Source organism: Protomyctophum bolini, assembly GCF_963924005.1.
Source record: "Protomyctophum bolini genome assembly, chromosome: 7".
In the NCBI taxonomy this organism is placed as follows: Eukaryota; Metazoa; Chordata; class Actinopteri; order Myctophiformes; family Myctophidae; genus Protomyctophum; species Protomyctophum bolini.
In genome coordinates, this window is record NC_137868.1 from 47,456,060 (window position 1) to 47,483,585 (window position 27,526).

A 27,526-nucleotide genomic window follows, 5' to 3' on the forward strand; every position below is an offset into this window, starting at 1 on the left:
TGACTGGAGTTTCTAGGTGAAAGTGATTTTTTGACGTGCCATAGAGCTGCCATTGAGCCCTATTATAAATTTCTCAAATTTGAAAGCACTATATTTCTAAAACTATGAAACATTTCAAAGATTCCTTTTCAGCCAAAGTAAAAAGTTCCAGCATGTGTGCCCACAGTAAGCTGAATTATAAAAAGTGTGAATGGAGTTTCTAGGTGAAAGTGATTTTTTGACTTCAAGGTCCTTTTCTTTACCAACTGCACCATCACTACCTCAGCCTGACTGAGTGAGATTTCCATGCATTTTCATCTTGGTATTTTATCCTGCAGCATGGATTAGTTGTAACCCGCCACACACATAAACCCTGCTCTAAAAATATATAAATTCCTAGGCTAAAATAATAAAAATATGCAACTTTATAATTAGCTTTTATCCCCAAGGAAGACATTGGTACGTTGTCAAATAGCCATTTGTATTTATTTTTCTAAGCATTTGTGTGGCAACAAGCCACACAATTTTTTTCATAAGGCTCACCAGATCAAACTACTGAGGTATCTATGGAAAATAGCATCCAATGTGTTGTAAAATGTACAACAAGAGTGAGAGGAGAGACCATATTATGCCTATAAGCCTAATCGTTATGTGTACATTCATAAATGTACAACTGTCTGGAGTCGGTTCCAACACATTAAAACATAGAATAGCCAAACATCATCAGTGTCTTTTCCGACATTCTTCAAATCACCGATTTTAGTACATTTAGTTCATTAGAAAGAAATTACAACAAAGTGAAATAAAAATCAAGGTAAAACTATATGACATAAATCACTGGATGCACCATTGCATTGATCTGTGCTCAAACATTAAACAAGATTACAAGTTAAAAGGTCAAAAACTAGACACCAGTACAGACTGAAAGTATGGGTCAGTTACATAAACTCACAGTAATACAGTACTGACCTCATATTAGTCTTAACTGGAGTTCCTCAGGGCTCTGTACTAGCGTTTGCAGAAAATAGCAGATTGACAAGCTCATTAATGATTGAGCTTGTCGATCTGCTATTTTCTGCCAAAGCTTCCCCCACAATATTCATGCTGAGGTTTAAGTGGTTAAACCTGATTTTGTACTTTGTCATATTACAGCATCTTTTGCCACAAACACCATTTTACAACAGAATATTAGATGGGATGTAAGTGATATTTCCATTTAATACAAGTGTTGAATAGCTCTAACGGCGATCTCTCCAACTCTTTAGTAAGCAAAATCCATTGGCAGTTTGAGACAAATTTTATATCCAGTCAGGAGCGAGAACTCATACAGGAATCAGGACAAAGGATAAACACGTTAATTTGGAAGCGATGAACAACAAATGAGCAGACAACATTTGAACTGGAACGGTATGAAATTGATGCAGTATCTCTGTGGAGTTCTCTCTCGCATCCATGATCGGATGAAATGGGTATCCCACCTGAAAATGTATTTTGTAGGCCTACTGAGCTGGAGAGATTGGGAGACCTGCCAGTACTGAAGAAACATTTTAGAGTATTGATTACTATCTCAATATGAAGCTTGGACGTTTTAACAAAAACATGCACGCTTTCAGAAACCCCCGAGTCTCTGTGCAGCATAAAAAAAATAAGGCCAACTTAATTATCTTGTTGGATAAAGAAACCTCCATTCAGAATGAAACTGTCATGCTTAAAGCAAAACAGGCTAGAAATGTAGCTAGCATCTTTTTTTTTGTTTTTTACCCAGTGCTTATGTCAGAAATGTTTGACCATGTTTCCTGCCATCAAAATAAGGCTATTCTGTGACTGACCAAACATCATGTGAACTGTAAAAGAAAGACATTGGGCCTCTTCACAGCAGGTCTTGCCAATTATACTAAAAGGCGCATATCACGCCTTTATCCAAATTCCTTTACCCAGGCATTCACACACACACACACACACACACACACACACGCACACACACACACACACACACACCGATGGCGGAGGAAACCATGCAAGGCACCAACCTGCTCATCAGGAGCACTATCAGGAGTTCAAGGACACTTCGACACCAACTCTGGGGGAGCCCGGGATCGAACACCCATTCTACCCCTGAGCCACTGCCACTAATGCAGGCTCTAGCTGTTCCATTCTGATCAAACAGAGTCAGTGTTAATGATACTGTGAGTCTCAAAGTGTGGTCTCATGGTTCCTTGAGCGCATTCCAAATGCCCCCTTACCGGTGTGTAAGAATCTACAAACGGAACAAAATGAATCCTTGTGGATCAATTTGGTTCCCATTTTGTACACACTCAGAGTTATCAGTTATGGGAGGTTTGAGAGCCACTCTGCTACAATAAATGAAACAGAGCCTTAATTAGTATAACAACTAATAAGTATAGCTTCATTATTATTAATTGATATATAACATAAAGGGGACACTTCACCCATCCGGTAAAGTCAGCTGTCAAGTTTGTCCAGACGTTTTCCTTAGATAAAAGCGTAGAAGAATAGCAGTTTTATGCAACCGGTTGGGTTCGCGGTGCTGGGATCAGCACCGCTGTGGTAGCTTTGTGGAGCCGCTGCCGTCGGTTACAGCCGTGAGCTGGCCTGGGGTCAGCGGATATGTCGGTTACAGCCGTGAGCTGGCCTGGGGTCAGCGGATCTGTCGGTTACAGCCGTGAGCTGGCCTGGGGTCAGCGGATCTGTCGGTTACAGCCGTGAGCTGGCCTGGGGTCAGCGGATCTGTGGGTTACAGCCGTGAGTTGGCCTGGGGTCAGCGGATCTGTCGGTTACATCCGTGAGCTGGCCTGGGGTCAGCGGATCTGTCGGTTACAGCCGTGAGCTGGCCTGGGGTCAGCAGATCAGACATGGATTAAACTTCTCAGTCACAGATTGAGGCTGATTTCAGTCATTTTGATTCCATACAGAAGCACACTGTGCAGCGGAAGTAGCTGATCTACAAGCTCGCAGGTGCATTGAGAGCGTGTAGATCGGCTACTTTTGGTTACTATTTTAATATTAGAGCATTGGACAAAAACAAAGTCTTATGCACACCTGTTAGGCTCAGAGACGGGTGCGGAGGCAGGACTCAAATAGGCCAGTCAATCTAAGCTAAAGAAAAAACACGCTAAATTCGGCCATGGCCAATTGCCCAAATGTGCCGAATGCACTGACATCATCACATTGTGAAGACGGCTATGGCCGTGTTTAGCCCTAGGAGTGTTTTTCGTGCAAAACGAATGCTTGGAATGGGTTCAGAATCATGAATAACCCCCTAGTTTGACATGTCACATGGTACTTCAAGCATATAGGTTATTTAGGTTAAAGCTCATAGGTTTTCAATGGTAACCCAACGTTCAACCGCTGAATGTATCATGATCCAAAAATGTATATAATAAAAATCAAATTTTAATATGTTATTTGTAATATTTGGATCACCCTGAGGATCATTCATTAAAAAACCTTGAACGATTACTATTGCAATTTCTTTTGGGTCAAATCTTAGATTGACTGGACCAAAAGTATTCAAAATAAATGCACATGAAGTGCAACAAAGACGACGATGCCTGAAGAAGGCCTTTGACTGAAACGTTGCCTAAATCAAAGGTTTCACATTGCAAGTGCAGGCGGTGTGCGGGTCTTTGTGCACTTTATGTGCATTTCCTTTTGAATATCAGATCATTGGAAATGGTCAAGCTATCAATTATGTACAGAAGCATCTTCCATAAAACGGTCTGGGACAATTCATTTGGGGCGGCTGTGGCTCAGGAGGTAGAGCAGGTCGTCCAATGATCCCTGGGTCGGCGCCGGTTTGAATCCTGGCTCCACATGTCGAAGTGTCCTTGGGCAAGACACTGAACCCTATACATTGCCTCCAATGAGTCGGTCGGTGTGAGCTCGCCACCGTTGGTGTGTGAATGTGGGAAGTGAGGACGCTAGCGTCGACTGTTCGCCGCTTCACCTCTCGATGTATGAATGAATGAACCGTTGTAAAGCGATTTGAGCACTTGGAAAAGCGCTATAAAAATGCAATTCATAAAAATGCAATTCATTATGAAAGCAAATCTGTGATCTCTTTGCCTGGTTGGCAGTATGTAGAACAGTGTGAGGAGGGATATCCTTTTCTCACGGTTTCCCAAATCGCACATTAGGACACCAGTTTTCAGTCGAAAGATTTTATTTGGCCTGAATCCGCACTGTGAGGTGGTGGCTAGGTGGAGGATGTCCTGGTCTGGGATCAGTCTGCAGCTGTGAGGTGGTGGCGTGGTGTAGTATCATCCTGGTCGGGGATCAGTGGGTTTACAGCTGTGAGGTGGTGGCGAGGTGTAGGACGTTCTGGAAGGAGGCACACAGGGTCTGGTGGAAGTGCTCTGCGTCCGTCTGCGGGCTCGATTTCCACGCCGTGACGGAGAACACGATCCTGGAGTCAGGAAAGACAGAGAAGGCGTTAAATAAACAATATAGGATGTGTCGTCCAGTGTTGTACCCGGACGCGTCCAAAGAATGATAGTTCACGAACGCGTTCCTATTTCGGCTGAACGTGAACTGAACGTACTGTATTTCTGCCTGATGAACGTCATTGTGAACGCGTTCGTTTCTGGCGTGTGTGAACGTCACTTTCTCACGCTCAACTTCGTTCAAAAGTGAGTGAGCCTTCCAGGCGAAACCCCGGCTAAAACACACCCCAACCAACCCCTAATATCTAGCGGAAAACCCACCAATAAGCCCTTATCCAACACAAATTAACTAATCTTTCTCAAGCCGCACAATTTCACTGGAGCGCAGCGCGCACATGCACGCAGACAGCAGACACATACAGTCAGGGCTGGACTGGCCACCGGGCATACCGGGCATTTTCCCGGTGGGCCGCGACCGTAGGGGGCCGCCATGATAAAAAATAAAAAAAAGTTCTGTAAAAGTGGTGGTATTAGGGCTTGTTTGTTTGTGTGTGCCGCGACGGAGCGGGCGGTAGAGTTTCTGCTATCTGCGCGCTGGTTGTGGTGGGCCGGTCTGGGCCAAGTTCCTACAAACCAAACACAGTCCCAAAACAAACACTGAGGAGGTAAAGTAAACTTTACTAAAGTAAAAATAAAACCTGATTTATTCTTCGTCGTACACGTGTTCCATGCTGAAAATAGCTGATCTACAAGCTCACAACGCGTTGCGTCCGCAACGCGTTGTGAGCTTGTAGGCTGTGGCTGTGAGGCTGTGAGCTTGTAAGAACGGAGACCCTTCACAATAAAAGCATGCAGATTTCACAAGTTGGCCCATAATAAAGACAAGGAAAAGGATTAAGAATTTGGTGGCATTTCACATTGCAAAAATGTTTGGGTAATGGTAATGGAGATATTGTAAAAGTTGTCACTTTATTAATCCCCAAGGGTTTTTTTTATTCAATAAAGTCTGCGGTTCTACAGTATATGGCTATGGGCTGTGGCAATAATTAAAAAGAAGAAAAAAAAGAACGAAAAATAACTAAAATAGTTCATTTTTTAGAAACATGAACTTTAGTTCAAAATGTTGAATTAGGAACTATGAACTGAACTAGTTCCTTTTTACATTTCTGAACTGTGAGCTGAACTAGTTCATAAAATGAACTTTCCCAACACTGGTGTCGTCGCTCTTCAACTGAGCAGGAGCTATACTGTGGTCTAATAACCCATTCTGACCGGGCACCCATTTTGGTGTTAGCATCATGTTATGCTTTACCTATTGAAAAATAGCAGATCTACAAGCTCATATCGCGCCACCGAGTGGCGCGATACGAGCTTGTAGGTCTGCTATTTTTGAAAAATTCGAAGAACGACTGACATTTTTAGAATCTGATCTCAGGTCAGAATGGGTTCATCAGACCAGTGTGTGTCCAGTGGAAACCTCGTATGAATCTGATCTCAGGTCAGAATGGGATAATGCACGGATTCCAAAATGTTTTAGCTCGAGACTCAAAAGTCTTGCATTTGATATCCCCGGGACCCAAACTAGTGAAAATAACCAATCTACAAGCTCTCAACAGTTTTTGGAAACAACACACAATACAATACAGTTTTAGTAAACTCTTTTTTTTAAACTGTTTGGAGAAACACCACTATGACGCATGGACAGTTTGGACACCGATGTTGACAGCATTTTGACAGCAACTTTTGATTTATTTGTAGTCATAGTCTTTTGAATGAAATACAATTTAGTTTCCGTCACCTTTTTGTCATCTGAAATGTTTTATTTGTATTTTTTAAGTGCAGAGTTTAGTTTGAGTTATTTGTGTTATTTGTTGAAATTGTCAATGTCTTTGTTTTAGTCATCATCTGGGCGGGAACCCCTATTGGTATCTTACCCCCTCAGGCCGGGAACCCATATTTGGGTTCTGTACAGTATGTACAGTATTCAAAAATGTAATTTTCTTGATGCTGCTATATAAATATTTGAAGTTTTTCAGAAACCTTAGGTCAGGATTTAGAGGCGTTTTTAGAATCGGCCTTAGGCCTAAATGGGTTAATAGTGTTTATTGTCTCCACCAGGCCGAAGGCATGGGGACTGAGTATGTTTTGCACTCCGTCCGTCCGTGTGTCCGTCCGTGTCTGTTACCAGCTAATTTTGCAGGATGGAACAAAAAGCCTCAAATCATGAACGCAGAGTGCAATTTACGTGAAATCTTTCACGCACTTTCCTACTAGACTGAGGAATATTATATCCCACCCTTTTCACATTGGCCTGTTATAGCGACCACCGACAGGTGGATTTTTTGCTAAACAAACACATGTTTGGAACAAAATGCCTCAAATCATCCAATTGCCATCCAAATGGCACCCTTTTCACATTGGCTTATTATTATAGCGCGACCAGGAGAACTTTTTCTAGTTTCGTTTTCACCAGTTGGGAAATGGTAGTCGACAAAACCAACAACACTGATGGACACATGCGCCGGGTTCTCTATACGTCACCTGTCGTCTCTGATGCGGTAGAAGACGCCGTAGCCCTGGTGCACCATGGGCGCTACGGCGCCCAGGACAGTGGTGTAACCCACCAGACTGGAGGACAGCACAAAGTTACCCCCGCCGCCGCTGTAGGACACAAGACCAGGAGTCATTCACATGTCCTGACCCTAACACAAGACCTAGGGGTCATTCATATGTCCTGACCCTAACACAAGACCTAGGGGTCATTAATATGTCCTGACCCTAACACAAGACCTAGGGGTCATTCATATGTCCTGACCCTAACACAAGACCAGGAGTCATTCACATGTCCTGACCCTAACACAAGACCTAGGGGTCATTCATATGTCCTGACCCTAACACAAGACCTATAGGGGTCATTAATATGTCCTGACCCTAACACAAGACCTAGGGGTCATTAATATGTCCTGACCCTAACACAAGACCTATAGGGGTCATTAATATGTCCTGACCCTAGCACAAGACCTAGGGGTCATTCATATGTCCTGACCCTAACACAAGACCTAGGGGTCATTAATATGTCCTGACCCTAACACAAGACCTAGGGGTCATTAATATATGTCCTGACCCTAACACAAGACCTAGGGGTCATTAATATGTCCTGACCCTAACACAAGACCTAGGGGTTTTAAACATTTTTAACCCATTCTGACCGGGAACCCATTCTGGTGTTAGCATCATGTCATGCTTTAGCTATTGAAAAATAGCAGATCTACAAGCTCGTAGCGCGCCACCGAGTGGCGCGCTACGAGCTTGTAGGTCTGCTATTTTTGAAGAATCGAAGAACGACTGACATTTTTAGAATCTGATCTCAGGTCAGAATGGGTTCATCAGACCAGTGTGTGTCCAGTGGAAAACCTCGTATGAATCTGATCTCAGGTCAGAATGGGTTAAGTATTACTGTACCTCCTGGCAAACAGTGGATCCAGGAATATTTCTGGCGTGGGTAGTCCCTCCTCCCCGGCGATCAAGGCCAGGCCTAGCAGGTGTCTGTCAAACCCTGGGAAGGAAAACGACATTGTGACTCCGTTGATGTGAGACACTCGGTGGTGTGGAAAGAATACACCGACAAGTCAAATCTGGTCACATATGTGGATTTAAAACCATTGACGCTCAGCCCTGGACTGGCATTTGGCCTTTGTACCCTAAAACAGTGGTTTTCAACCCTTTTCATATCAACGCCCATTATATCTTTCCAAGCTGTATTGAAATATTTATTTATGCTCTCGAGAGTTAAAGGTCTGATAAGGGATGGACCCTTATCAGATATTATGGACACATACCTCCTCGACGCGATAATAACCAACTAAGCTATTGGAAGCTATTTTTCGATTACGGACGATTATATTTTTGCAAATTTCATATTGTTGCTGATGTCTGAGGTGGGTGGGTCTTTCAGTAGGCCTACCTTCATGATGCTCAGTGACATCATAATGTTGCCGATGTCTGAGGTGGGTTGGGTCTTTCAGTACCTTCGTGATTTTCAGTGACATCATAATGTTGCTTATATTTTTTGAGGGAAGCTAGCCCCTCTCATACACCGGTTTAATGTTTTGTCTTTAGTTCAAAGTTAGTTTTGTCAACGCATCGACAATGAAGGGAAAATGTACTTCATAATGTGTCGTTTACGTCATATTGTCTCTTTATTGTTAATGGCGTTTAATGTTTGTGTTTGTTTTTCATCAACATTACATCGCCTAATCAACATGAGCTTTAATATATTAGCGCCCCTCACTTCACACGGGTGTGATCTTGTTTCATGGAATATTTTGCATTGGGTAAAATATACCCGTGTTTAGTGATGGTGTAACAAAAAATATGTCTAGTGTTAAATGTGAAGCTTACTAAGCAATCTCACCAGTTTCTTTCTAGAAGGTTGCACAGAGCGTGCCTGGAGGGAGGAGGGAGGGGGTTTGTGAGGTTGTGATTGGTTGAGAGGGTTGCACAGAGAGCGTGCCTGGGGGGGAGGAGGGAGGGGTTTGTGAGGTTGTGATTGGTTGAGAGATGGTTCCACCTCTCTCTAGTATGAGGAGAGTTGGTGGGTCTGTGTCAGTTCTCCACAACTGATTCAATACAAAGCTTTGAATGAGAGAAGACGTCTGCGTAGTGTTTCATACCATTCTCCCCTGTTTCAGGGGTACATCCAGGATACTCCAGGATATCAACCGTTTCTGATCAGATCTGACCGTGCATGGACTCCAGACTTCAGCTGAAGATGAACTCTATCAACCTCAACTCTGCTGAACAGCAGGAACCCACAGACCATGGTACGTATGTTGCTCGATCTCCTTGCTATTTCTACCCCCATGTCATATTATTGATAATTAAAACACAGCATTCTCAATATTAATTGTATTCTCAATTATTCCACTTTGTTTGTCTCAGAGTTCCCTCACGCTAGAATAGGAGTATTGTGGGTGTTATTTAAAGCACACACCGGCGCCCTGCGAATATGACGTAATGTTAACAGCCCCGCTCCGTGAGTTGAAAACAGCTGATCTACAAGCTCACAATGCATATAGGTGAGCAGCACCTAGGTATGAGACTCAGCATGAATACTGCAGAAGGTATAATTTATTTTACAACATGCACATGGAAGGGGACTTGCAATTCATTTAATATTGAAAAAAAAAAAAACGATTCTCCCAGAATCTGGCAGCGTGCCAGCCCGATACCACCCGGCGTGCCATCGTTGGCACACGTGCCTAAGGTTGCCGACCCCTGATTTAAAAGGACCACTTTTCAACTTATCTTCATTATATAGTTGGTCCTCACTAAAGATCATGATAAAATAGCACAATTGTTTTCTACTCGGTCTGTGTCTCATAGGAGGGCTGTGGGCGGTTCAGAAACCCGTCTGTGTCTCATAGGAGGGCTGTGGGCAGTTTAGAAACCCCTCTGTGTCTCATAGGAGGGCTGTGGGCAGTTTAGAAACCCGTTTGTGTCTCATAGGAGGGCTGTGGGCAGATGAGAAACCTATGTGTCTCATAGGAGGGCTGTGGGCAGTTCAGAAACCCGTCTGTGTCTCATAGCAGGGCTATGGGCAGATCAGAAACCCGTCTGTGTCTCATTGGAGGGCTGTGGGCAGTTCAGAAACCAGTCTGTGTCTCATAGGAGGGCTGTGGAGAGATCAGAAACCCGTCCACCAGTGAAATCATCGATGGGCAATCCAAGCTAATAGAAACAACAGGCTTTCTATTCCTGAAAAGTTGCAATGTGAAAATGGAAGACATTATTCTCACAATAATAAAAATCTAAATATTTTTTTCAAAAGAAAAATGTAAAAATCTGTCCAACGATGAGGTCACCGGTGGAGGGCTTGCTGAACTGCCCACAGCCCTCCTATGAGACACAGACAGAGTAGAAATAAATAGTGGTATTTTATCATGAACATTAGTGAGGACCAATTATATGAAGATAAATTGAAAAGTGTTGAATTGGTCCTTTAACCACACTTGAACATAGCTTAGGTCATTAATTATTACTAGTAATAGTTTTGCCCGGCTCGTATGCACCGTCCCAGCCAACCCGCCACTTTTTATGCGTATGCACTGTCCCAGCAAATTGTGCCTGATTTGCTGGGACCAGATTGCATGGTGTGTATATGTATAACTAGCTCTCAATGATGACGTAAGAAATATGTGGATTAAAGGACCGAATGCCAGAGTGTAATTGGTTTTCGATGGTGACGTAATGACGATATGTTTTAGTGTTGGGAGGATTAAAGGTAATGCTCCTGTGTATACACGTATGTAATCTGGCACCACTGCCGTATCAGGCACAGTTTGCTGGGACAGTGCATACGCATCAAAAGTGGCGGGTTGGCTGGGACTGCGTACGGCACAAAGTAACCACAGTATACCGCTAATCAACTTACAAATTACATATACATATATACATAGTATATATGTATATATACATACTAGAATTTTGTGCGCGCTTCGCGCGCACTCATCCCAGAGCTACTTCGTCCCGCACTATGGGAAGAAAGAAATGCCGGGAGTTGACTCCACATGTAGTAACGGATGGGTTATTGGAAATGTACCATTGTTTTGTCCTGAATATTTCCACAGCCTAATTACTAAAGGATTGTGACTGTGGGACAGACATACAGTCTGACATACAATAGGCTACACGTGTGCACAGTGAATAAACAATGACCTATATGCCCAGATTTCTTAAATTAACATAGTTGGATTTTAACAGAAAGACAATGCCATGAATCAGTCAAAGTAAGTGACAGACTCAACAGTAGCACACAGCATGCAAGGCAGCGATGCATGCATGCAAACATGTTTGTCCAGCTGAGATTTAGTGTCTCCATCTCTCTGTGGAAGAGGTTGCACATGACCTGTACGGCCACACTGAGGCGCTCCAACACAAACACAGACACAAAACAACACCACGCTGTTTGTCCAGTTGACCCAAATCAACACCAATACCTAGCCTGTTTGTCCAAAACACAGTATCTGCTGGCCACGTTTCTACTTCGCCACAACCTAATGTTAGTAACAAATGTAGGGGAGAGCCGCCAAGGTTGTAACGCTTCACGGTTGTAACATGGACGTTATATCTTGATTGGTCAACGCCACCATGACGCCATCGCGTCAGTATGTGTACAGCAACGTACTCTACGTGCCCAGGAAGTTTGAAGTGTTTACCTTCAAAATGCGTATAATTTTACACCTGGAGTATATGTGCTACAATTTTTGTCTTTGGTGTTGGTGAATAAAAATCCACATGGATGTGTTCATGCTTATGTTCTTCATTAGTTTGCATCGTGTTTAGACGGAATTCACGTTCATTCTGGTCTGTAAGCAACTGCAAAGAAAACTTGCAAAAGCGGGTCATTTGTAACATGTGTTACAAATGGTCCGCTTCCATTCAATGCGATATGTAATATTTACATATTTGACATATTGGCCAATATTATATGTTCTGAAATTGTATTGTATTGTGTAGTGTATTCTAAAAGTAGTTTAGGGTTGTATAACATTGTACAACTCAATCAATCAAACGTTTGTTTAATCAATGTATTGCCCCATTGAAAAAAAAGAAAAGCCCAAACTGGTACACCCGATACTATTTAATATTTCCCTTATGTTTGATATTTTCTTATCACATCCATGGTATGAAAACAATGCTAAGGAGTTGCTTCAATGAAATATAATTGCTTTAAGCTGAAAACGGGTTATTAGTTATTATGTGTAGTGTAGTGTAGTCAACATGTTAAGGCTCATACACACTGCCCGGTATTTGCTGCGATTATGCTTTCGGGGAGCATTGTTGGCGCTGGCCGACAAAAACCCCTGATCTGACGTTAAGTGGTGCCCAAATGGTAGATCACGATCTACGAAGGCTTTGCAGGTAGACCACATGACATGGCAGTAAAAATATATATAATTTTAATATAAAAAACGATTTTTGCATCTTCCGCTTTAGATGACCTGAAATGACTTGAGTGATTGACATCAAAAAGGGCCTGTCAGCTCAAACACACAATGCAATACTTGTTGTTGCTTACAATCAGTAGCAAAGTGAAATACCAACAAAAATAAAAGCCTACGATTTGCATTTTCCCCCCTCTATTTCCCATTCCATGTGCGTTTGTCTTATATGTAGCCTATATGAAAGGCCCCTCAATTACATTTTGTCACTATTTTCAGCAATGGGATGATAGTTTTATTTGGTGGGTATGTTGAGCTGGTCGTTTTGAAAGTAGCTCTCAAGTCCATAAAACAAACTAACATAGGCTACTTCTCTATAAGCAGAATCATGAATAGGCCTATTTAATTTATACAAAAGGAGAAGCGAGAGAGAGAGAGAGAGAGAGAGAGCAATGTGTTTGTGGCTCAAACATTACGTCATCACTGAGAGCTAGTCATACATATACACACCATGTACTCTGGTCCCAGCTCTCAACGATGACGTAATGTGGTATCTGGTCCCAGCAAACCAGGCACAGATTTGCATACACATAAAAACAGTTGAAAAAAACGGCTGTCACTTTTTGGAACCAAGTAACCACAGTATACTGCTAATCAAATTACAACTACATACTCTATATGTAGTTGTAATTTGAAAATTGTAATTTGTAAATCTGTGCCTGGTCTGCTGAGACAGATTACACAGATGACCATTTCTCTTACGTCATCACTGAGAGCTAGTCATACATATACACACCATGTACTCTGGTCCCAGCTCTCGACGATGACGTAATGTGTAATCTGGTCCCAGCAAACCAGGCACAGATTTGCATACACATAAAAACGGTTGAAAAAGACGGCTGTCACTTTTTGGCACCAAGTAACCACCAAGTAACCATTTGAAAGAAAATTACAACTACATACTCTGGGAAGGTGCATACGCATCGGAAAGGCTGGGACGGTGCATAGGGCGCAAAGTAACCACAGTATACCGCTAATCAACTTACAAATGACATATACATAGAGGCAGAAACTGAGATTTGACAGTTTGTAGCGGTTTGTAGCGGTCGAAAGTACTTGCGCGCTCTGCTTGCGCACTAGTAGGCCATTTATGGCCTACTAGTGTGCAACAAGCAAGTATGCACTCGGCAGAGTGCAGTTCTAGTTATTATTATAATTGCATTTATAATTATAATTATGTGAAGAAATTATAATAGAAAATATAGCTTAGGCTCATAATAAAATTATGTAATTATATGTTAGTTTTTTGTCATTGATATTTAGCTACTTGACCCCATTTGTCTGACACTCAGTCTTAATTTTCATTTTGTTTTACTTCAACAACAAAAAAAAAAAAATTCAGACTGAAAGCCCTCCCCACGGCAGCAGTTTATGGCATGGGCGTTTTCAAAGCGCCAGTCTTCGGTGATTGGTTCATACCAACCAATCAGAATAGTAAGAAAGCAGATGACGTTGTTGTCAATCATGAGGCTATGGCTAACCCGTTTGCTAACCAAACAAACACAGCCAACGAGCGCTACTAGCATGTGAACAAAAGCGGTAAAATATGTCGGATGATGATGTTTATAAAACCTGTAGTTTCTGTAAAGAAATAGCCAGATTGATACAGTCGTGAGTCACCGCAGTGGGGGCAGCCATGTTTGTTGTCTGACGCTGTCGAGTGACGGGAGTGATGGTGAATCAGCTGCTGCGATCGGATTTCCGAACAACACTAGCGCCGCCGTAGTCAGAGACTCCAGACCTGAATCTCCAGAACATATTTTCTTAATATGCGTGGCTAGCGATTCAGGGCTGGAGCCAGGTTACACTTGTCTAGTAATTTCTTAAAATGCGCAGAAAAATTGTTTATTTCTTTCTTAAAATGCACAACAAATTTGGAATTCATTTGCGGGGCATTAATTGGGGAAATAGCCACAAAGTGGATTTCTTTCAACCTCTCAATAGTTGTTTTCCCTTTATCTTTGTTTCCAATCCAGTGTTGCATCATCAGTCTGGCCTCCCTGTCTTACCAACAGTAAATGAACTAAGAAGCTTGGCTAAACCAAAACAGCACAGCTGTGACCAGTGTGGACAACGTTACCATGCCATGTCTGGTCTTAAAAGACACCAGAGAAGTCACACTGGAGAGAAACCCTATGGATGTGATCAGTGTGGACAACACTTCTCTAGAATGTCCCTCTTTAAAAGACACCAGAGAATTCACACAGGAGAGAAACCCTATGGATGTGATCAGTGTGGACAACACTTCGCTAGAATGGAAATCCATAAAAGCCACAAGATAATTCACACTGGAGAGAAACCCTATGGATGTGATCAGTGTGGACAACACTTCTCTCAAATGTCCCACTTTAAAAGCCACCAGAGAATTCACACTGGAGAGAAACCATATGGATGTGACCAGTGTGGAAAACACTTCTCACAAAGGTCCCACCTTAAAAAACACCAGATAATTCACACTGGAGAGAAACCCAATGGATGTGATCAGTGTGGACAACACTTCTCTGACATGTCCAGCCTTAAAACGCACCAGAGAGTTCACACTGGAGAGAAACCCTATGGATGTGACCAGTGTGGAAAACATTTCTCTCAAATCTCCAGCCTTAAAAGCCACCAGAGAATTCACACTGGAGAGAAACCCTATGGATGTGATCAGTGTGGACAACACTTCTCTCAAAGGTCCCACCTTAAAAAACACCAGATAATTCACACTGGAGAGAAACCCAATGGATGTGATCAGTGTGGACAACACTTCTCTGACATGTCCAGCCTTAAAACGCACCAGAGAATTCACACAGGAGAGAAACCCTATGGATGTGATCAGTGTGGACAACATTTCTCTCAAATGTCCAGCCTTAAACGCCACCAGAGAATTCACACTGGAGAGAAACCCTATGGATGTGACCAGTGTGGAAAACATTTCTCTCAAATCTCCAGCCTTAAAAGCCACCAGAGAATTCACACTGGAGAGAAACCCTATGGATGTGATCAGTGTGGACAACACTTCTCTCAAAGGTCCCACCTTAAAAAACACCAGATAATTCACACTGGAGAGAAACCCAATGGATGTGATCAGTGTGGACAACACTTCTCTGACATGTCCAGCCTTAAAACGCACCAGAGAATTCACACTGGAGAGAAACCCTATGGATGTGATCGGTGTGGACAACGCTTCTCTCACATGTCCAGCCTTAAAACGCACCAGAGAATTCACACTGGAGAGAAACCCTATGGATGCGATCTGTGTGGACAACACTTCTCTCAAATTACAAGCCTTAAAATCCACAAAAGAATCCATACCGGAGACAAACCCTATGGATGTGATCAGTGTGGACAACACTTCTCTAGAATGGAACACCTTAAAATACACCAGAGAATTCACACTGGAGAGAAACCCTATGGGTGTGATCAGTGTGGACAACACTTCTATGAAATGTCCAAACTTAAAAATCACCAGAGAATTCACACTGGAGAAAAACCCTATGGATGTGATCAGTGTGGACAACACTTCTGTGAAATGTCCAGCCTTAAAAAGCATCAGAGAATTCACACTGGAGAGAAACCCTATGGATGTGATCAGTGTGGACAACAATTCTCTCAGACGAACAGCCTTAAAAGCCATCAGAGAATTCACACTGGAGAAAAACCCTATGGATGTGATCAGTGTGGACAACACTTCTCTCACATGTCCAACCTTAAAAAGCACCAGAGAATTCACACTGGAGAGAAACCCTATGGGTGTGATCAGTGTGGACAACATTTCTCTAGAATGGAACACCTTAAAATACACCAGAGAATTCACACTGGAGAGAAACCCTATGGGTGTGATCAGTGTGGACAACACTTCTATGAAATGTCCAAACTTAAAAATCACCAGAGAATTCACACTGGAGAAAAACCCTATGGATGTGATCAGTGTGGACAACACTTCTGTGAAATATCCAGCCTTAAAAAGCATCAGAGAATTCACACTGGAGAGAAACCCTATGGGTGTGATCAGTGTGGACGACACTTATCCCGCATGTCCAGCCTTAAAAAGCATCAGAGAATGCACACTGGAGAAAAACCCTATGGATGTGATCAGTGTGGACAACACTTCTCTGAAATGTCGACGCTTAAAAAGCACCAGAGAATTCATACTGGAGAGAAACCCTACGGGTGTGATCAGTGCGGACAACACTTCTTTGAAATGTCCTGTCTTAAAAGGCATCAGAGAATTCACACTGGAGAGAAACCATATGGATGTGATCAGTGTGGACAACACTTCTCACGCAAGTCCAACCTTACACGACACCAGAGAATTCACAGAGAACCCCTTTCATTGTGATGTGTGTGAAAAAGCTTTCATCGCTCCAATGATGTAGAAGTTCACATGTTTGTACACATATGCGAGATACATTTGAACTGAACTGAATATGCAATATGACAAAATAAATCAACCAAGTGCTCGATGGAGATGCAAATAATAATAATGTAAAGTTGTATCAGTGGGACTGGAATACTATGATCATACTTGCCCTGATGAAGACTCTGTTGGAGTCATACTCGGCTTATTTTAACTTTTATAAATCATTTAATCTATTTTTATCTACTCATTTTTTACTTTTTGAGTGCTCGGATCGCCGCCTTTAGTGAATATGCAATATGTTTTGTGTAAACAAGATGATAAGAGCGCCCCTCAATTCACATCAGTATGATGTTTGAGAGGTGCCAGCCCCTCCTATGCCCAGCTTTGAGGGTTTGTTTAAACACAAACATTGAAGACATTAAGTGAGGACGCAGATTGTGATTGGACGTGATGATGTATGACTGTTACCCCCTCCACCCGAGTCCGCAACCTAGGTGTCAACCATGTCATTCTTGACCCCACCCTCTCCTTCCAGCCCTTCCAACCCCATGTTCGTCCCATGCTATCACACACTGCCGCTGAGACACTCATCCATCCCTTCATCATATCCAGACTCGACTACTGCAATAGCCTCCTGTACGGCGTCACCACCAAGGTTCTCAAAAAACTACAGTACGTTCAAAACTCTGCCTCCTCACCACAATCCGGTCCAGGGGCCACATCACACCCGTCCTCCGTAAACTCCACTGACTCCCATTCAAGTTCCGAATTGACTACAAAATACTCACCATCACCTACAAAGCCCTCAACAACCAGGCACCCCTATACCTCTCTGAACTCATCAACCACCATGTCCCCTCCCGCTCCCTCAGGTCAAGCACTGCCAACCAACTGGAACTCCACAAGTCCAACAAACAAACTTGGGGAGACAGGGCCTTCGCACCACGCCCCTTCTCTATGGAACTCACTTCCAACTCACATCAGAGCTGCCCCCACCTTTGACTTGTTCAAAAGCACACTCAAACCCCACCTTTTCAGACTGGCTTTACCTTCATACCACCCCCCCCCCCCCCCCCCAACACACACACACACACACACACTTCTTGTTTGTCCACTTTTAATTTTGTTTTCTAGTTTTTAAACTTTTAACTAGTTTTCTAATAAAACTGTTTTACTTCTGTTCTGTAAAGCGACTTTGGGTACCTAGAAAAGTGCACATTGTATATATTATTATTACTTGTTACTTGCGCAAGCAGAGCGTGCAAGTAATAATTTCGCCTGGTCTTCGTTCACCGTGACAGCCAACCCACCATTTGATATGTATGCAAAACAAAACAGCATATAGGTGCCTGGTTTGCTGGGACCAGATTACATAAATGACCATATGTCTTACGTCATCATTTAGAGCTAGTCATACGTATACTACATAATCAGTAAAATAAAATAGAAAATTGTGCCTGATTTTCTGGGACCAGAGTACATGGTGTGTATATGTATGACTAGCTCTCAATGATGACACAGAGATACTGAGATTCCACAGTTTACAGAATAATTATACTGTATAACATATTTTAATTCAGTTTATATACCTTTTTTTTCATCACATATCAATGATTTATTTTTCTTAAAAAAACTAAAAAGGGATCCAGAATATATCTACATCGATAAAACTGTATTTCTTGTATAGATAGAAACTTGAACCATACTTAATAATACTAGGTGTTTATATGCATAAAGTAGGTAGGTAGCAAATAGTTACACCTAATAATTATACATTTCAAACGTTTCTTCACAGAGATACTGAGATTTGACAGTTTGCAGCGGTCGAAAGTACTTGCGCGCTCTGCTTGCGCACTAGTTGGCCATTCATGGCCTACTAGTGTACAACAAGCAAGTATGCACTCGGCAGAGTGCAGTTCTAGTTATGATGATGTATGATGATTTTTTGGTTTAATGTGTTGATTAATTTAAAGTAAACTTACCATAAATAATTGTTTTGCAATCACAAATAAAGGTAGCTTTTTCATGTGTAGGACTGCCTAAGAAAACAACTGACAGATTACAACTTGTCCAAAATACAGCAGCCAGAGTTTGAACTAGAACTAAGATGAGAGAACATATAACTCCAGTTTTGGCTTCACTGCACTGGCTTCCGGTTGTTTTTAGGATTGATTTTAAAATTATTTTATTTGTGTATAAAGCTCTCAATGGTCTCGCACCTTCCTACCTACATGATATGCCTGCCTAAATATGTCCCCTAAGGTCTTCCACTGCTGGCCTGCTCGCTTTGCCTTAAAAAATGGCAACTAAAAAACACGGGGAAGCAGCTTTTTGCTTCTATGGGCCGACGGCATGGAACAAGCTCCCACTGTACCTTTGTCAGGCAGCCTCTGTAGACATTTTTAAAGCACAGCTCCAGACCCACTTCTACAACATTGCTTTTAATTGATCTTTTATTTTTTGTTATTCATGTCCTCACTGTATTGCATTACTACTTGTTTTTTAATGTCGTTGCCTTGCTTTTCTTTTTTTTTCTCCATTGCTCTGTAAAGCACTTTGAGCTGAGTCATGAAAGGTGCTATACAAATAAAGTTTTATTATTATTATTATTATTGTGTGTTAATTTCAGCCTATTACATGAAATCCTCTTTGGAAGGCAATAACACACCTTGTGATATAGAGCGTCACAGTCCCCGCCCCCTTTCATGACCACGAGCCGCCTGGAATAGAATTCCCCATTAATTTTCCTCATAGACGTTTCATAAAGTATTTATTTAAAGACCTGTAAGACTCGGACCAAGACAACTCGGATCATGGCAAATCATGACAATAAACATTTTTTTGGGGGATTGAACAAATAATTAGAAAGAACAACAAAAATGTGTTTATTGTCATCATCCGAGTTCTCTTTGTCCGAGTCTTTAAATAAATACTTTCTGAAACGACTATGGGAAAAGATTATGGGGAATTGTCTTCCGGGCCACTCGTCGGGGGCGGGACTGAGACGCTCTATAGGAGCACGTAACAGTTTAGCGAGATAAATGAAGACACTGTTAAGACACATCTAACTATACATCCACCAAGTCTCTCTGTGAGAGACAACTTCTAATTGGACACGTTCCACACCCCCACAGGGAGTGCAGTGCCCGGTGCTGAGTCGGTCGGACCCACGGTTGTCCAGAACCGCCACAAAAAGCCCTCTCTGCCCGGGCTTCTATAGACCTGATCTCCATATGAGGCTGTTCTGTTCTGACATCATTCTGACATCTGCATCTAGACTCCTTTTTTGGGCATGCGTGACAAAGAACTGACTTGGACATACTGTAACTGTGGTGGGTCATGCATTTCACTGGCCTAGCTACTGACCCAATGAGCACTGCTCTAGAACTATAAACACCTAGCTACTGACCCAATGAGCACTGCTCTAGTACTATAAACACCTAGCTACTGACCCAATGAGCACTGCTCTAGTACTATAAACACCTAGCTACTGACCCAATGAGCACTGCTCTAGTACTATAAACACCTAGCTACTGACCCAATGAGCACTGCTCTAGAACTATAAACACCTAGCTACTGACCCAATGAGCACTGCTCTAGTACTATAAACACCTAGCTACTGACCCAATGAGCACTGCTCTAGAACTATAAACACCTAGCTACTGACCCAATGAGCACTGCTCTAGTACTGTAAACACCTAGCTACTGACCCAATGAGCACTGCTCTAGTACTATAAACACCTAGCTACTGACCCAATGAGCACTGCTCTAGTACTATAAACACCTAGCTACTGACCCAATGAGCACTGATCTAGTACTATAAACACCTATAGCTACTGGCCCAATGAGCACTGCTCTAGAACTATAAACACCTAGCTACTGGCCCAATGAGCACTGCTCTAGAACTATAAACACCTAGCTACTGACCCAATGAGCACTGCTCTAGTACTATAAACACCTAGCTACTGACCCAATGAGCACTGCTCTAGAACTATAAACACCTAGCTACTGACCCAATGAGCACTGCTCTGAAACTGTAAACACCTAGCTACTTGAGTGTACAGGGTTTGATGAGGTCAGATTAACATATGGAATTAATTCTGTATTGTCCATGTATGGAGCGTGTCACAATTGAGGCGTGACGGACTGACTGACAGGTTTTGCGGCAAATATTGACCTGAGCAGAGCAGTATAGGAGCTCGGACCGGGGCGATCGGAGCTCAGACTGGAGCGATCGGAGCTCAGACTGGAGCGATCGGAGCTCAGACTGGAGCGATCGCAGAGCTGAATGGAGGGTGCAGGACACCATCCTGGGGGGGGGGGGACTCGCCGCTCAAGAACGGAAGATCGGAAAACAACACGAAGAGACTCAATGCCCTGCAAGGTTTGTTGAGGGCCAGAGACAAAAGAGACCAGTGAGCCATTACATTTCCTCGCTCAAAACAAGAATTGCATATGGGATCTGATTCGACCCCCCCCCCCCTCCCCCCCTCTGCAACATTGTCCCCCAGAAGAGAAAAGACAGTGCTGAGGGAGAGCTCCTCCACCCCCCCCCCCCCCCCCCCCACACACACACCTGTTGTTGTGACTCTGGACTGGCACGAGCGAGGACGTCTCTCTCTCTACAGCAATCTGTCTATATCTTCCACCACGAGAACTGTAACCTTGCAAGAACTCTCCAGGCTAACTCTCACTCATGGACTAATATGTCACATAAACTCCCACACACACACACACACCCGCATCCCATCCCACCCCCTCCCCCCGCTCTGTTTAAATCCCCCCCTCCCCCCTTTTGGGCTATCTTTTTTCCCCTCCCCCCCATCAGTGGTGGAAAATAACGAAGTACAATTACTTCGTTACTGTACTTAAGTACAAGTTTGGAGAATTTGTACTTTTATTGACTACTTTTCTTTTGCTGTATTTTTACTTTTACTTCGTTACATTTACAAGGAAAAAATCGTACTTTTAATGCGCTATATTTAAAATCGGACACCTCGTTACTCGCTACAAATTAAATAATAAAATCTTATATTTGTCTTACTGGAGGAATGCGCAGTTGAGAATTGAACAGGGCTGCTCAACTCTCAGATAATAGGGGGGCGGAGTTGTGTTCTGCTGCCTGGCCTGCTTTGAAGACGGCAAGACGCACACACTGTGTTTTGTCACACGCATTCAACATGGATGACCGGTCCGAGACACAGTCTTAGCAGAAGGATTTTTTATTTTTGTCCTTGCCTTATGCCTTACGCCCATGCCTTAATATTTTGCGGAAAACCAACCAATAAGTCCCTATCCGACACAAATGAACTAATCTTTCTCAGCCGTCACTGGAGCGCGCATCTAGCTACTGCATGATCATGCACGCTGACAGACAGCAGACACTGTCCCAACTCCAACACAAACACTGAGGGAACTTGTTGTTGTACACGCATAATGTGCCACGAAAAATAGCTTCCAATAGCTTAGTTGGTTATTATCGCTTCGAGGAGGTACGTGTCCATAATATCGCCACGAACGGCCAACAAAAGACATCTCTCTTCCACAGTGAATAAAGCTCAGTGATGCCTAATTTATTCTTCGCCGTACAAAGTGTTCCGTGCTGAAAATAGCTGATATACAAGCTCACAACTCGTCGCGTCCGGACACGTTGTGAGCTTGTAGATCAGCCAACCCCAGCATGCGGAGATGCAGGCTCTGAGAACGTTCAGAAACTTTTGCCTTCACAATAAAAGCATGCAAAAGCCCATATAGAGAAGGAAAAATAATTCGGTGGCATTTCACATTGCAAAAGAGCAATTTTTGTAAAATGTAAAAAATATATAAAAATTAAAGCAAAAAAAGAACGGAAAAGAACTATAATAGTTCATTTTTCAAACGATGAACTTTAGTTGGAATGATGAACTATGAACGGAACTAGTTCATTTTAAAAATCAACAACTGTGAACTGAACTATAGTTCCTAAAAAAAAAGAACTTTCCCAACACGATGTATGCTGTTGGGGGTTCTGTATTTTCAGTATTTGTATGCTATTTAATTTTTTGGAGTAAAGCCACTTTTGACAGGATGACAATTTTGGAAATTCATTTCTTTGTATTCATTTTGAAAATAATTTTGTATTTTGTACTTTGTACTTGTACTTTGTAATTTTTACTTTTATACTTAAGTACATTTTACGCCGGGTAAATTTTTGTACTTAAGTACATTTTATTTGAGGTACTTTTATACTTTTACTTAAGTAACTTTCTTAATGGGCACTTTGTACTTTTACTTAAGTAATTTTCAAGTAGAGAATCAGTACTTCTACTTAAGTAAAATATTTTTGTACTTTTTCCACCACTGCCCCCCATGCAGTTTCTTCCTTGATGGAATGGCGTGGGAGTAGTGCTTTTTTTATGCCCATAACCACCCCACCCCCCCCCCCCCCCCACTCTGAAATGTGCCTGAAGTATTACCAACCTTACTTGAAATGTGATGTGATGTCTTGTTATGCAGTACATATACAGTATGGAGTAAGTACAACTGAACAACATGCTATGTACAGTAAATAACATCCTGCACATTTAAAATTATGTTAGCACAACAATACAGTAAAATGATGCCGCTCTGACTCTAAGCTTACCACACACACAAAAGTGTGCATGTGTGTGTGTGTGTGTGTGTGTGTGTGTGTGTGTGAGTGTGCGCGCGCGTGTGCACGTGTTGTGGTGTGTATTATGTGTGCCGTGGAATTACATTAAACCATTGTGTTGTGATTGCCCCTGTGACATCACAGATGTGGCAATAAATACATACAATCTGCGTGCGTGCATGTGTGTGTGTGTGTATGTGCGTGCGCACACGTTTAGAGGTTTAACAGACAGTGTTGTTGTGATGTGATAAATCAGCTACTATGAATAATTACTGAGACTACAACGCTACCATATAGGCCAGTGGTCCACAAACTGCGGGTCGAAAACCCCTAAGGGGTCCCCAACAGGTTGCAGGTTACACGTCCAAACTTGGTCAGAATTGGAAATATGAATGTGGTCAAGTAGGCTATTCCATGAGGAGTTTAAAATATAAATGTGGTCAATATGTTGTCAAGTATTCCATAAGGAGTTTTAAACACCAGCTGAAACATGGCTCTGTGTAACTGTAAATATTACACTTTTTTTCCCCCTCAAACAACACTCAGATTTTAGAATTTTGTTTTGTTTGTTTTTTTTTCTTTTCACATTTGATGACAATATCCTGGCAGAGGTCCTTTTTCATGTCATTCAAATATAAAATAACAAATAGCTACAATTCATGGTCTTAAGTTCATAAAGCATAATTAATGATAATTTCCTGAAACATAATACATATATTTGGTTCATAATTGATTTCATGTGAGGTAATAAAACATTCTAAAGACTTTAAGAGACTCAAGAATCAAGGACCTCTTTTACACGACAATAAGCGGCCAACGAGGTATTCTATTATAGAGTTATCTTTGTTTTGTTTTGTATCGTTTTGTTTGATGGTCACGTTCAGCTGCGCTTGTTTGGTCAATATTATGTACCGACTGTGCAATTTGTTGATTATAGTTATTATTGTTTGTGTGAACATGTACAGTTCTCACGTCATGACATGGAGGGTCGAGAAGAATGCCTGAAATAAATGCCTGTTTATAAAGAACCGGTGTTGTCGATGTTGTGAGAAAAGAGCTACAATCTATGAACTGAAAACTGTGTGTGTGTGTGTGTGTGTGTGTGTGTGTGTGTGTGTGTGTGTGTGTGTGGAATGAGTACATTTCACATGAACGCACAACTCAATAGAGAGACTGTTACGGTGGACGACACTTGTTTACAACAGGGTCCACCATGTTCAATTCATCAGAGTTGTGTGGGCCACGGTGGAAAGTATAAGTACTTTTACTGAAGTACTGTATGTACTGTATACCTCAGTACAGTTTAGAGGTATTTGTACCTTACTCAAGTTGAGTGTCACTCACACTCCTTCACTCAGTGTTATGGTGAAATTGGTGACCTGCCGAAATATGTGACCATCTTGTGAACTTCACACAACTTGCGTTCAGGTCTTTTTTAAATGCGTGGCCTACTGTAAGTACAGTTAGGTTGAACTATAGGCTAAGATAAAAACCGGCAATGATTTTTACATTCGGTCGCTGACATTATGTGATGTCTTTATATTTCAGCAGGTCACCAATGTCACCGTAACACCACCATGCTGGAGTGACTGAGTGTGACAGACACAAGGATGTCATGGCATGTCATCCATCAATGCCACAGCAATGTGTAATATCTTAACTGTGTATGAATATAATGTCCTTTTGTCCAATCAATTTGTATGGTAGAGTATGTTAATACATTATAGCCTAACTTATACAATCTGTATGGTAGAGTATGATAATCAGAGTTGGGGTCCGTTACTCATAAAAGTAAGGCACTACATATTACATATTACTTTTGAAAAAAGTAATGCCTTACATTACTTTATTACTCCCTGGAGAAAGTAACTAGTTACATTACTCGTTACATTACTTTTGCGTTACTCCATAAAATCGCCTGAGATGCATTGTCAAATATTTTGCACTGAACTGCCACACAACATAATATTTAGTTTGGGGTCTGTGAGGCCAAATACGATATAACTTATTATACAAATAGCGGTAATGGGTCGCACACACCAAGGCCCTCATTTATCAATTGAGTGTAAAATCTGCCACAGATTCGAGTGTATAGGTTTCGTAAATGTATAATATAAAATAAATGCGACGGCTGAAAACGCCTTTAACTCTCGAGAGCATTGGTTACCAACTCTCCATCATTTAGCTTGGGGGACCACCTGGAACACTCTCAAGGACCACTGGTGTTCCCCGGGGCCACTGGTTGAAAACCACTGCCATGAAACAATGTGCAAACGTCAAAGGCCAAGTGGCCTAGCTTGCCTGTAAAACAATATGACTATAGAGCACCGAAGTCTGACGTCACTTTCAGTAGAGGGCGCCAGTACACAGGTTCATGTATTTGTTTAGTTGCATTGAAATCCCCATAGGGCGATTTTAGATCGCCTCATATAAGAACTGTGTTTGAAAAATAAACATGTCACCCTGGCCGTTTCACTCATATGGATATGAAGAATCAACTGACTGAGAGAAAACGCTAATGTTACTGCAGCTGAATTAGTTACATTTTCGCTAGAAGCAGACTGTATCATATATGAGTGACTGACTGTTGCAAACGATACAGAGACACGTCCCTAACAATAACGCTGAGACAGCTTGTTTATTTTTGGACCACAACGCTTATAGTAGACGATATTAAGATCACCCCATGTTATTCTCCATAGAGAAATTACTTCCGCGAACCAGGGGAATCGTCGGGATGAGCGAGTTACGTCAGGACTTCGGTGCTCTATTCCAGGCCCGGTATACAGAGGTTGACACTAAGGTCTCAGATCGAGGCAGCGTGCCCATCAGGCAAGTACAGATTGTGTCCTACTTGCCCAAAGGTTATATGCCCATTTGCCCAAAAAGTAAATTGCCCATCATACAATGTTGGGTAAAATTTCTATTACCTTTCAATTTAACCCTTTTTTCCCCTCCTTTTTTTATTACTTTCTGAGGCTGTGCAATACAAAATGTTATACCAGCTCAGTGGCCTTGTGGTTAGAGTGTCCGCCCTGAGACTGGGAGGTTGGGGTTCAATCTCCAGTTGCCTTTAACCCATTTTGGGTGGGAACCCCTTTTGGTGTTACAATTTAGCTATTGAAAAATAGCAGATCTACAAGCTCATAGCGCGCGTATGAGCTTCTAGGTCTGCTATTTTTTTTTTAAATCCGCACAAATCTTTGAAAATAGAACATATATTCTTTCAGAAGACCTTTTTTTCCAGGCCTAAATGGGTTAAAAAATGGGACCCAGTGCCTCCCTGCTTGGCACTCAGCATCAAGGGTTGGATTGGGGGTAAGTCCCTGCGACATACTAGCGTCATGTCATCAGGGGGTGTACTTGTACATCAAGCTGCCTCAAACTACAGGAGATAGGCTCATGGCACTGCAAGGCTACTTACACGGATATGACTTTGGGTTAAGTGAAGCAACAGTGAAAACGTCACATTGTAGGTAAACAGTGCTCTTATTTTACATTCCACAGACGACTATCTCTGGCCACCTGGCCAGGTGCTCAGACAGATATCTCGTGTTGTGTTTATAGATAGTCATGTCAAACGAGCACTTGCCCGGGCCGGCACAACCTGAAAGCAAACTGCGCCTGGCCCGAACTTGAATGATTATTTTTTTTATAATGAATTGCATTTTTATAGCGCTTTTCCAAGTGCTTCTTTGCCAGCGTCCTCACTTCCCACATTCTCACACCAATGGTGGCGAGCTCACACCGACCAACTCATTGTAGGTAAGGTGGGGTTCGGTGTCTTGCCCAAGGACACTTTGACATGTGGAGGACAGGAGGACCCGGGATATGAACCGCCGACCCTGGGATCATTGGACGACCTGCTCTACCTACTGAGCCACACGGCCGCCCCAGGTTTTGTTTACCTGCCAGGGGCAGCTGAGAAGCCCTTATAGTGTCAACACCACAGTAACACACACAGTAACTGACTGACCCTGTGCATTCTGGGCTTCAGCCATCAGTTTGTTGTGAGTGTTGAAGGCCAGCAGCAGCGCTTTCCTCCTGGCATCAGTCTGACAGAGACAGAGAGAGAGAAAAAAAAGATTAAAAACATATGGTTCCCAACGTGACAAGCTAGAGCAGTGGTTCCCAAAATATATGCCAGGGACCCCAATAAGAGAAG

The 27,526-nt window shown here is 42.4% G+C and overlaps 1 protein-coding gene across 1 annotated transcript in view; it reads right to left on the reverse strand.

Moving 5' to 3' along the window:
- Positions 1–1,063: 1,063 nt before the first annotated feature.
- LOC308318223 (peroxisomal carnitine O-octanoyltransferase-like) overlaps positions 1,064–27,526 on the reverse strand; it is a 63,304-nt gene continuing 36,841 nt past the window's right edge. The window contains exons 14-17 of the mRNA XM_080767682.1: positions 27,338–27,416; positions 7,845–7,938; positions 6,924–7,043; positions 1,064–4,405 (exon numbers count right to left, since the gene is read on the reverse strand). Coding sequence (XP_080623808.1) covers positions 4,285–4,405; positions 6,924–7,043; positions 7,845–7,938; positions 27,338–27,416 — 414 coding nt within the window. The 3' untranslated portion in view covers positions 1,064–4,284. The remainder of the gene's footprint in view (positions 4,406–6,923; positions 7,044–7,844; positions 7,939–27,337; positions 27,417–27,526) is intronic.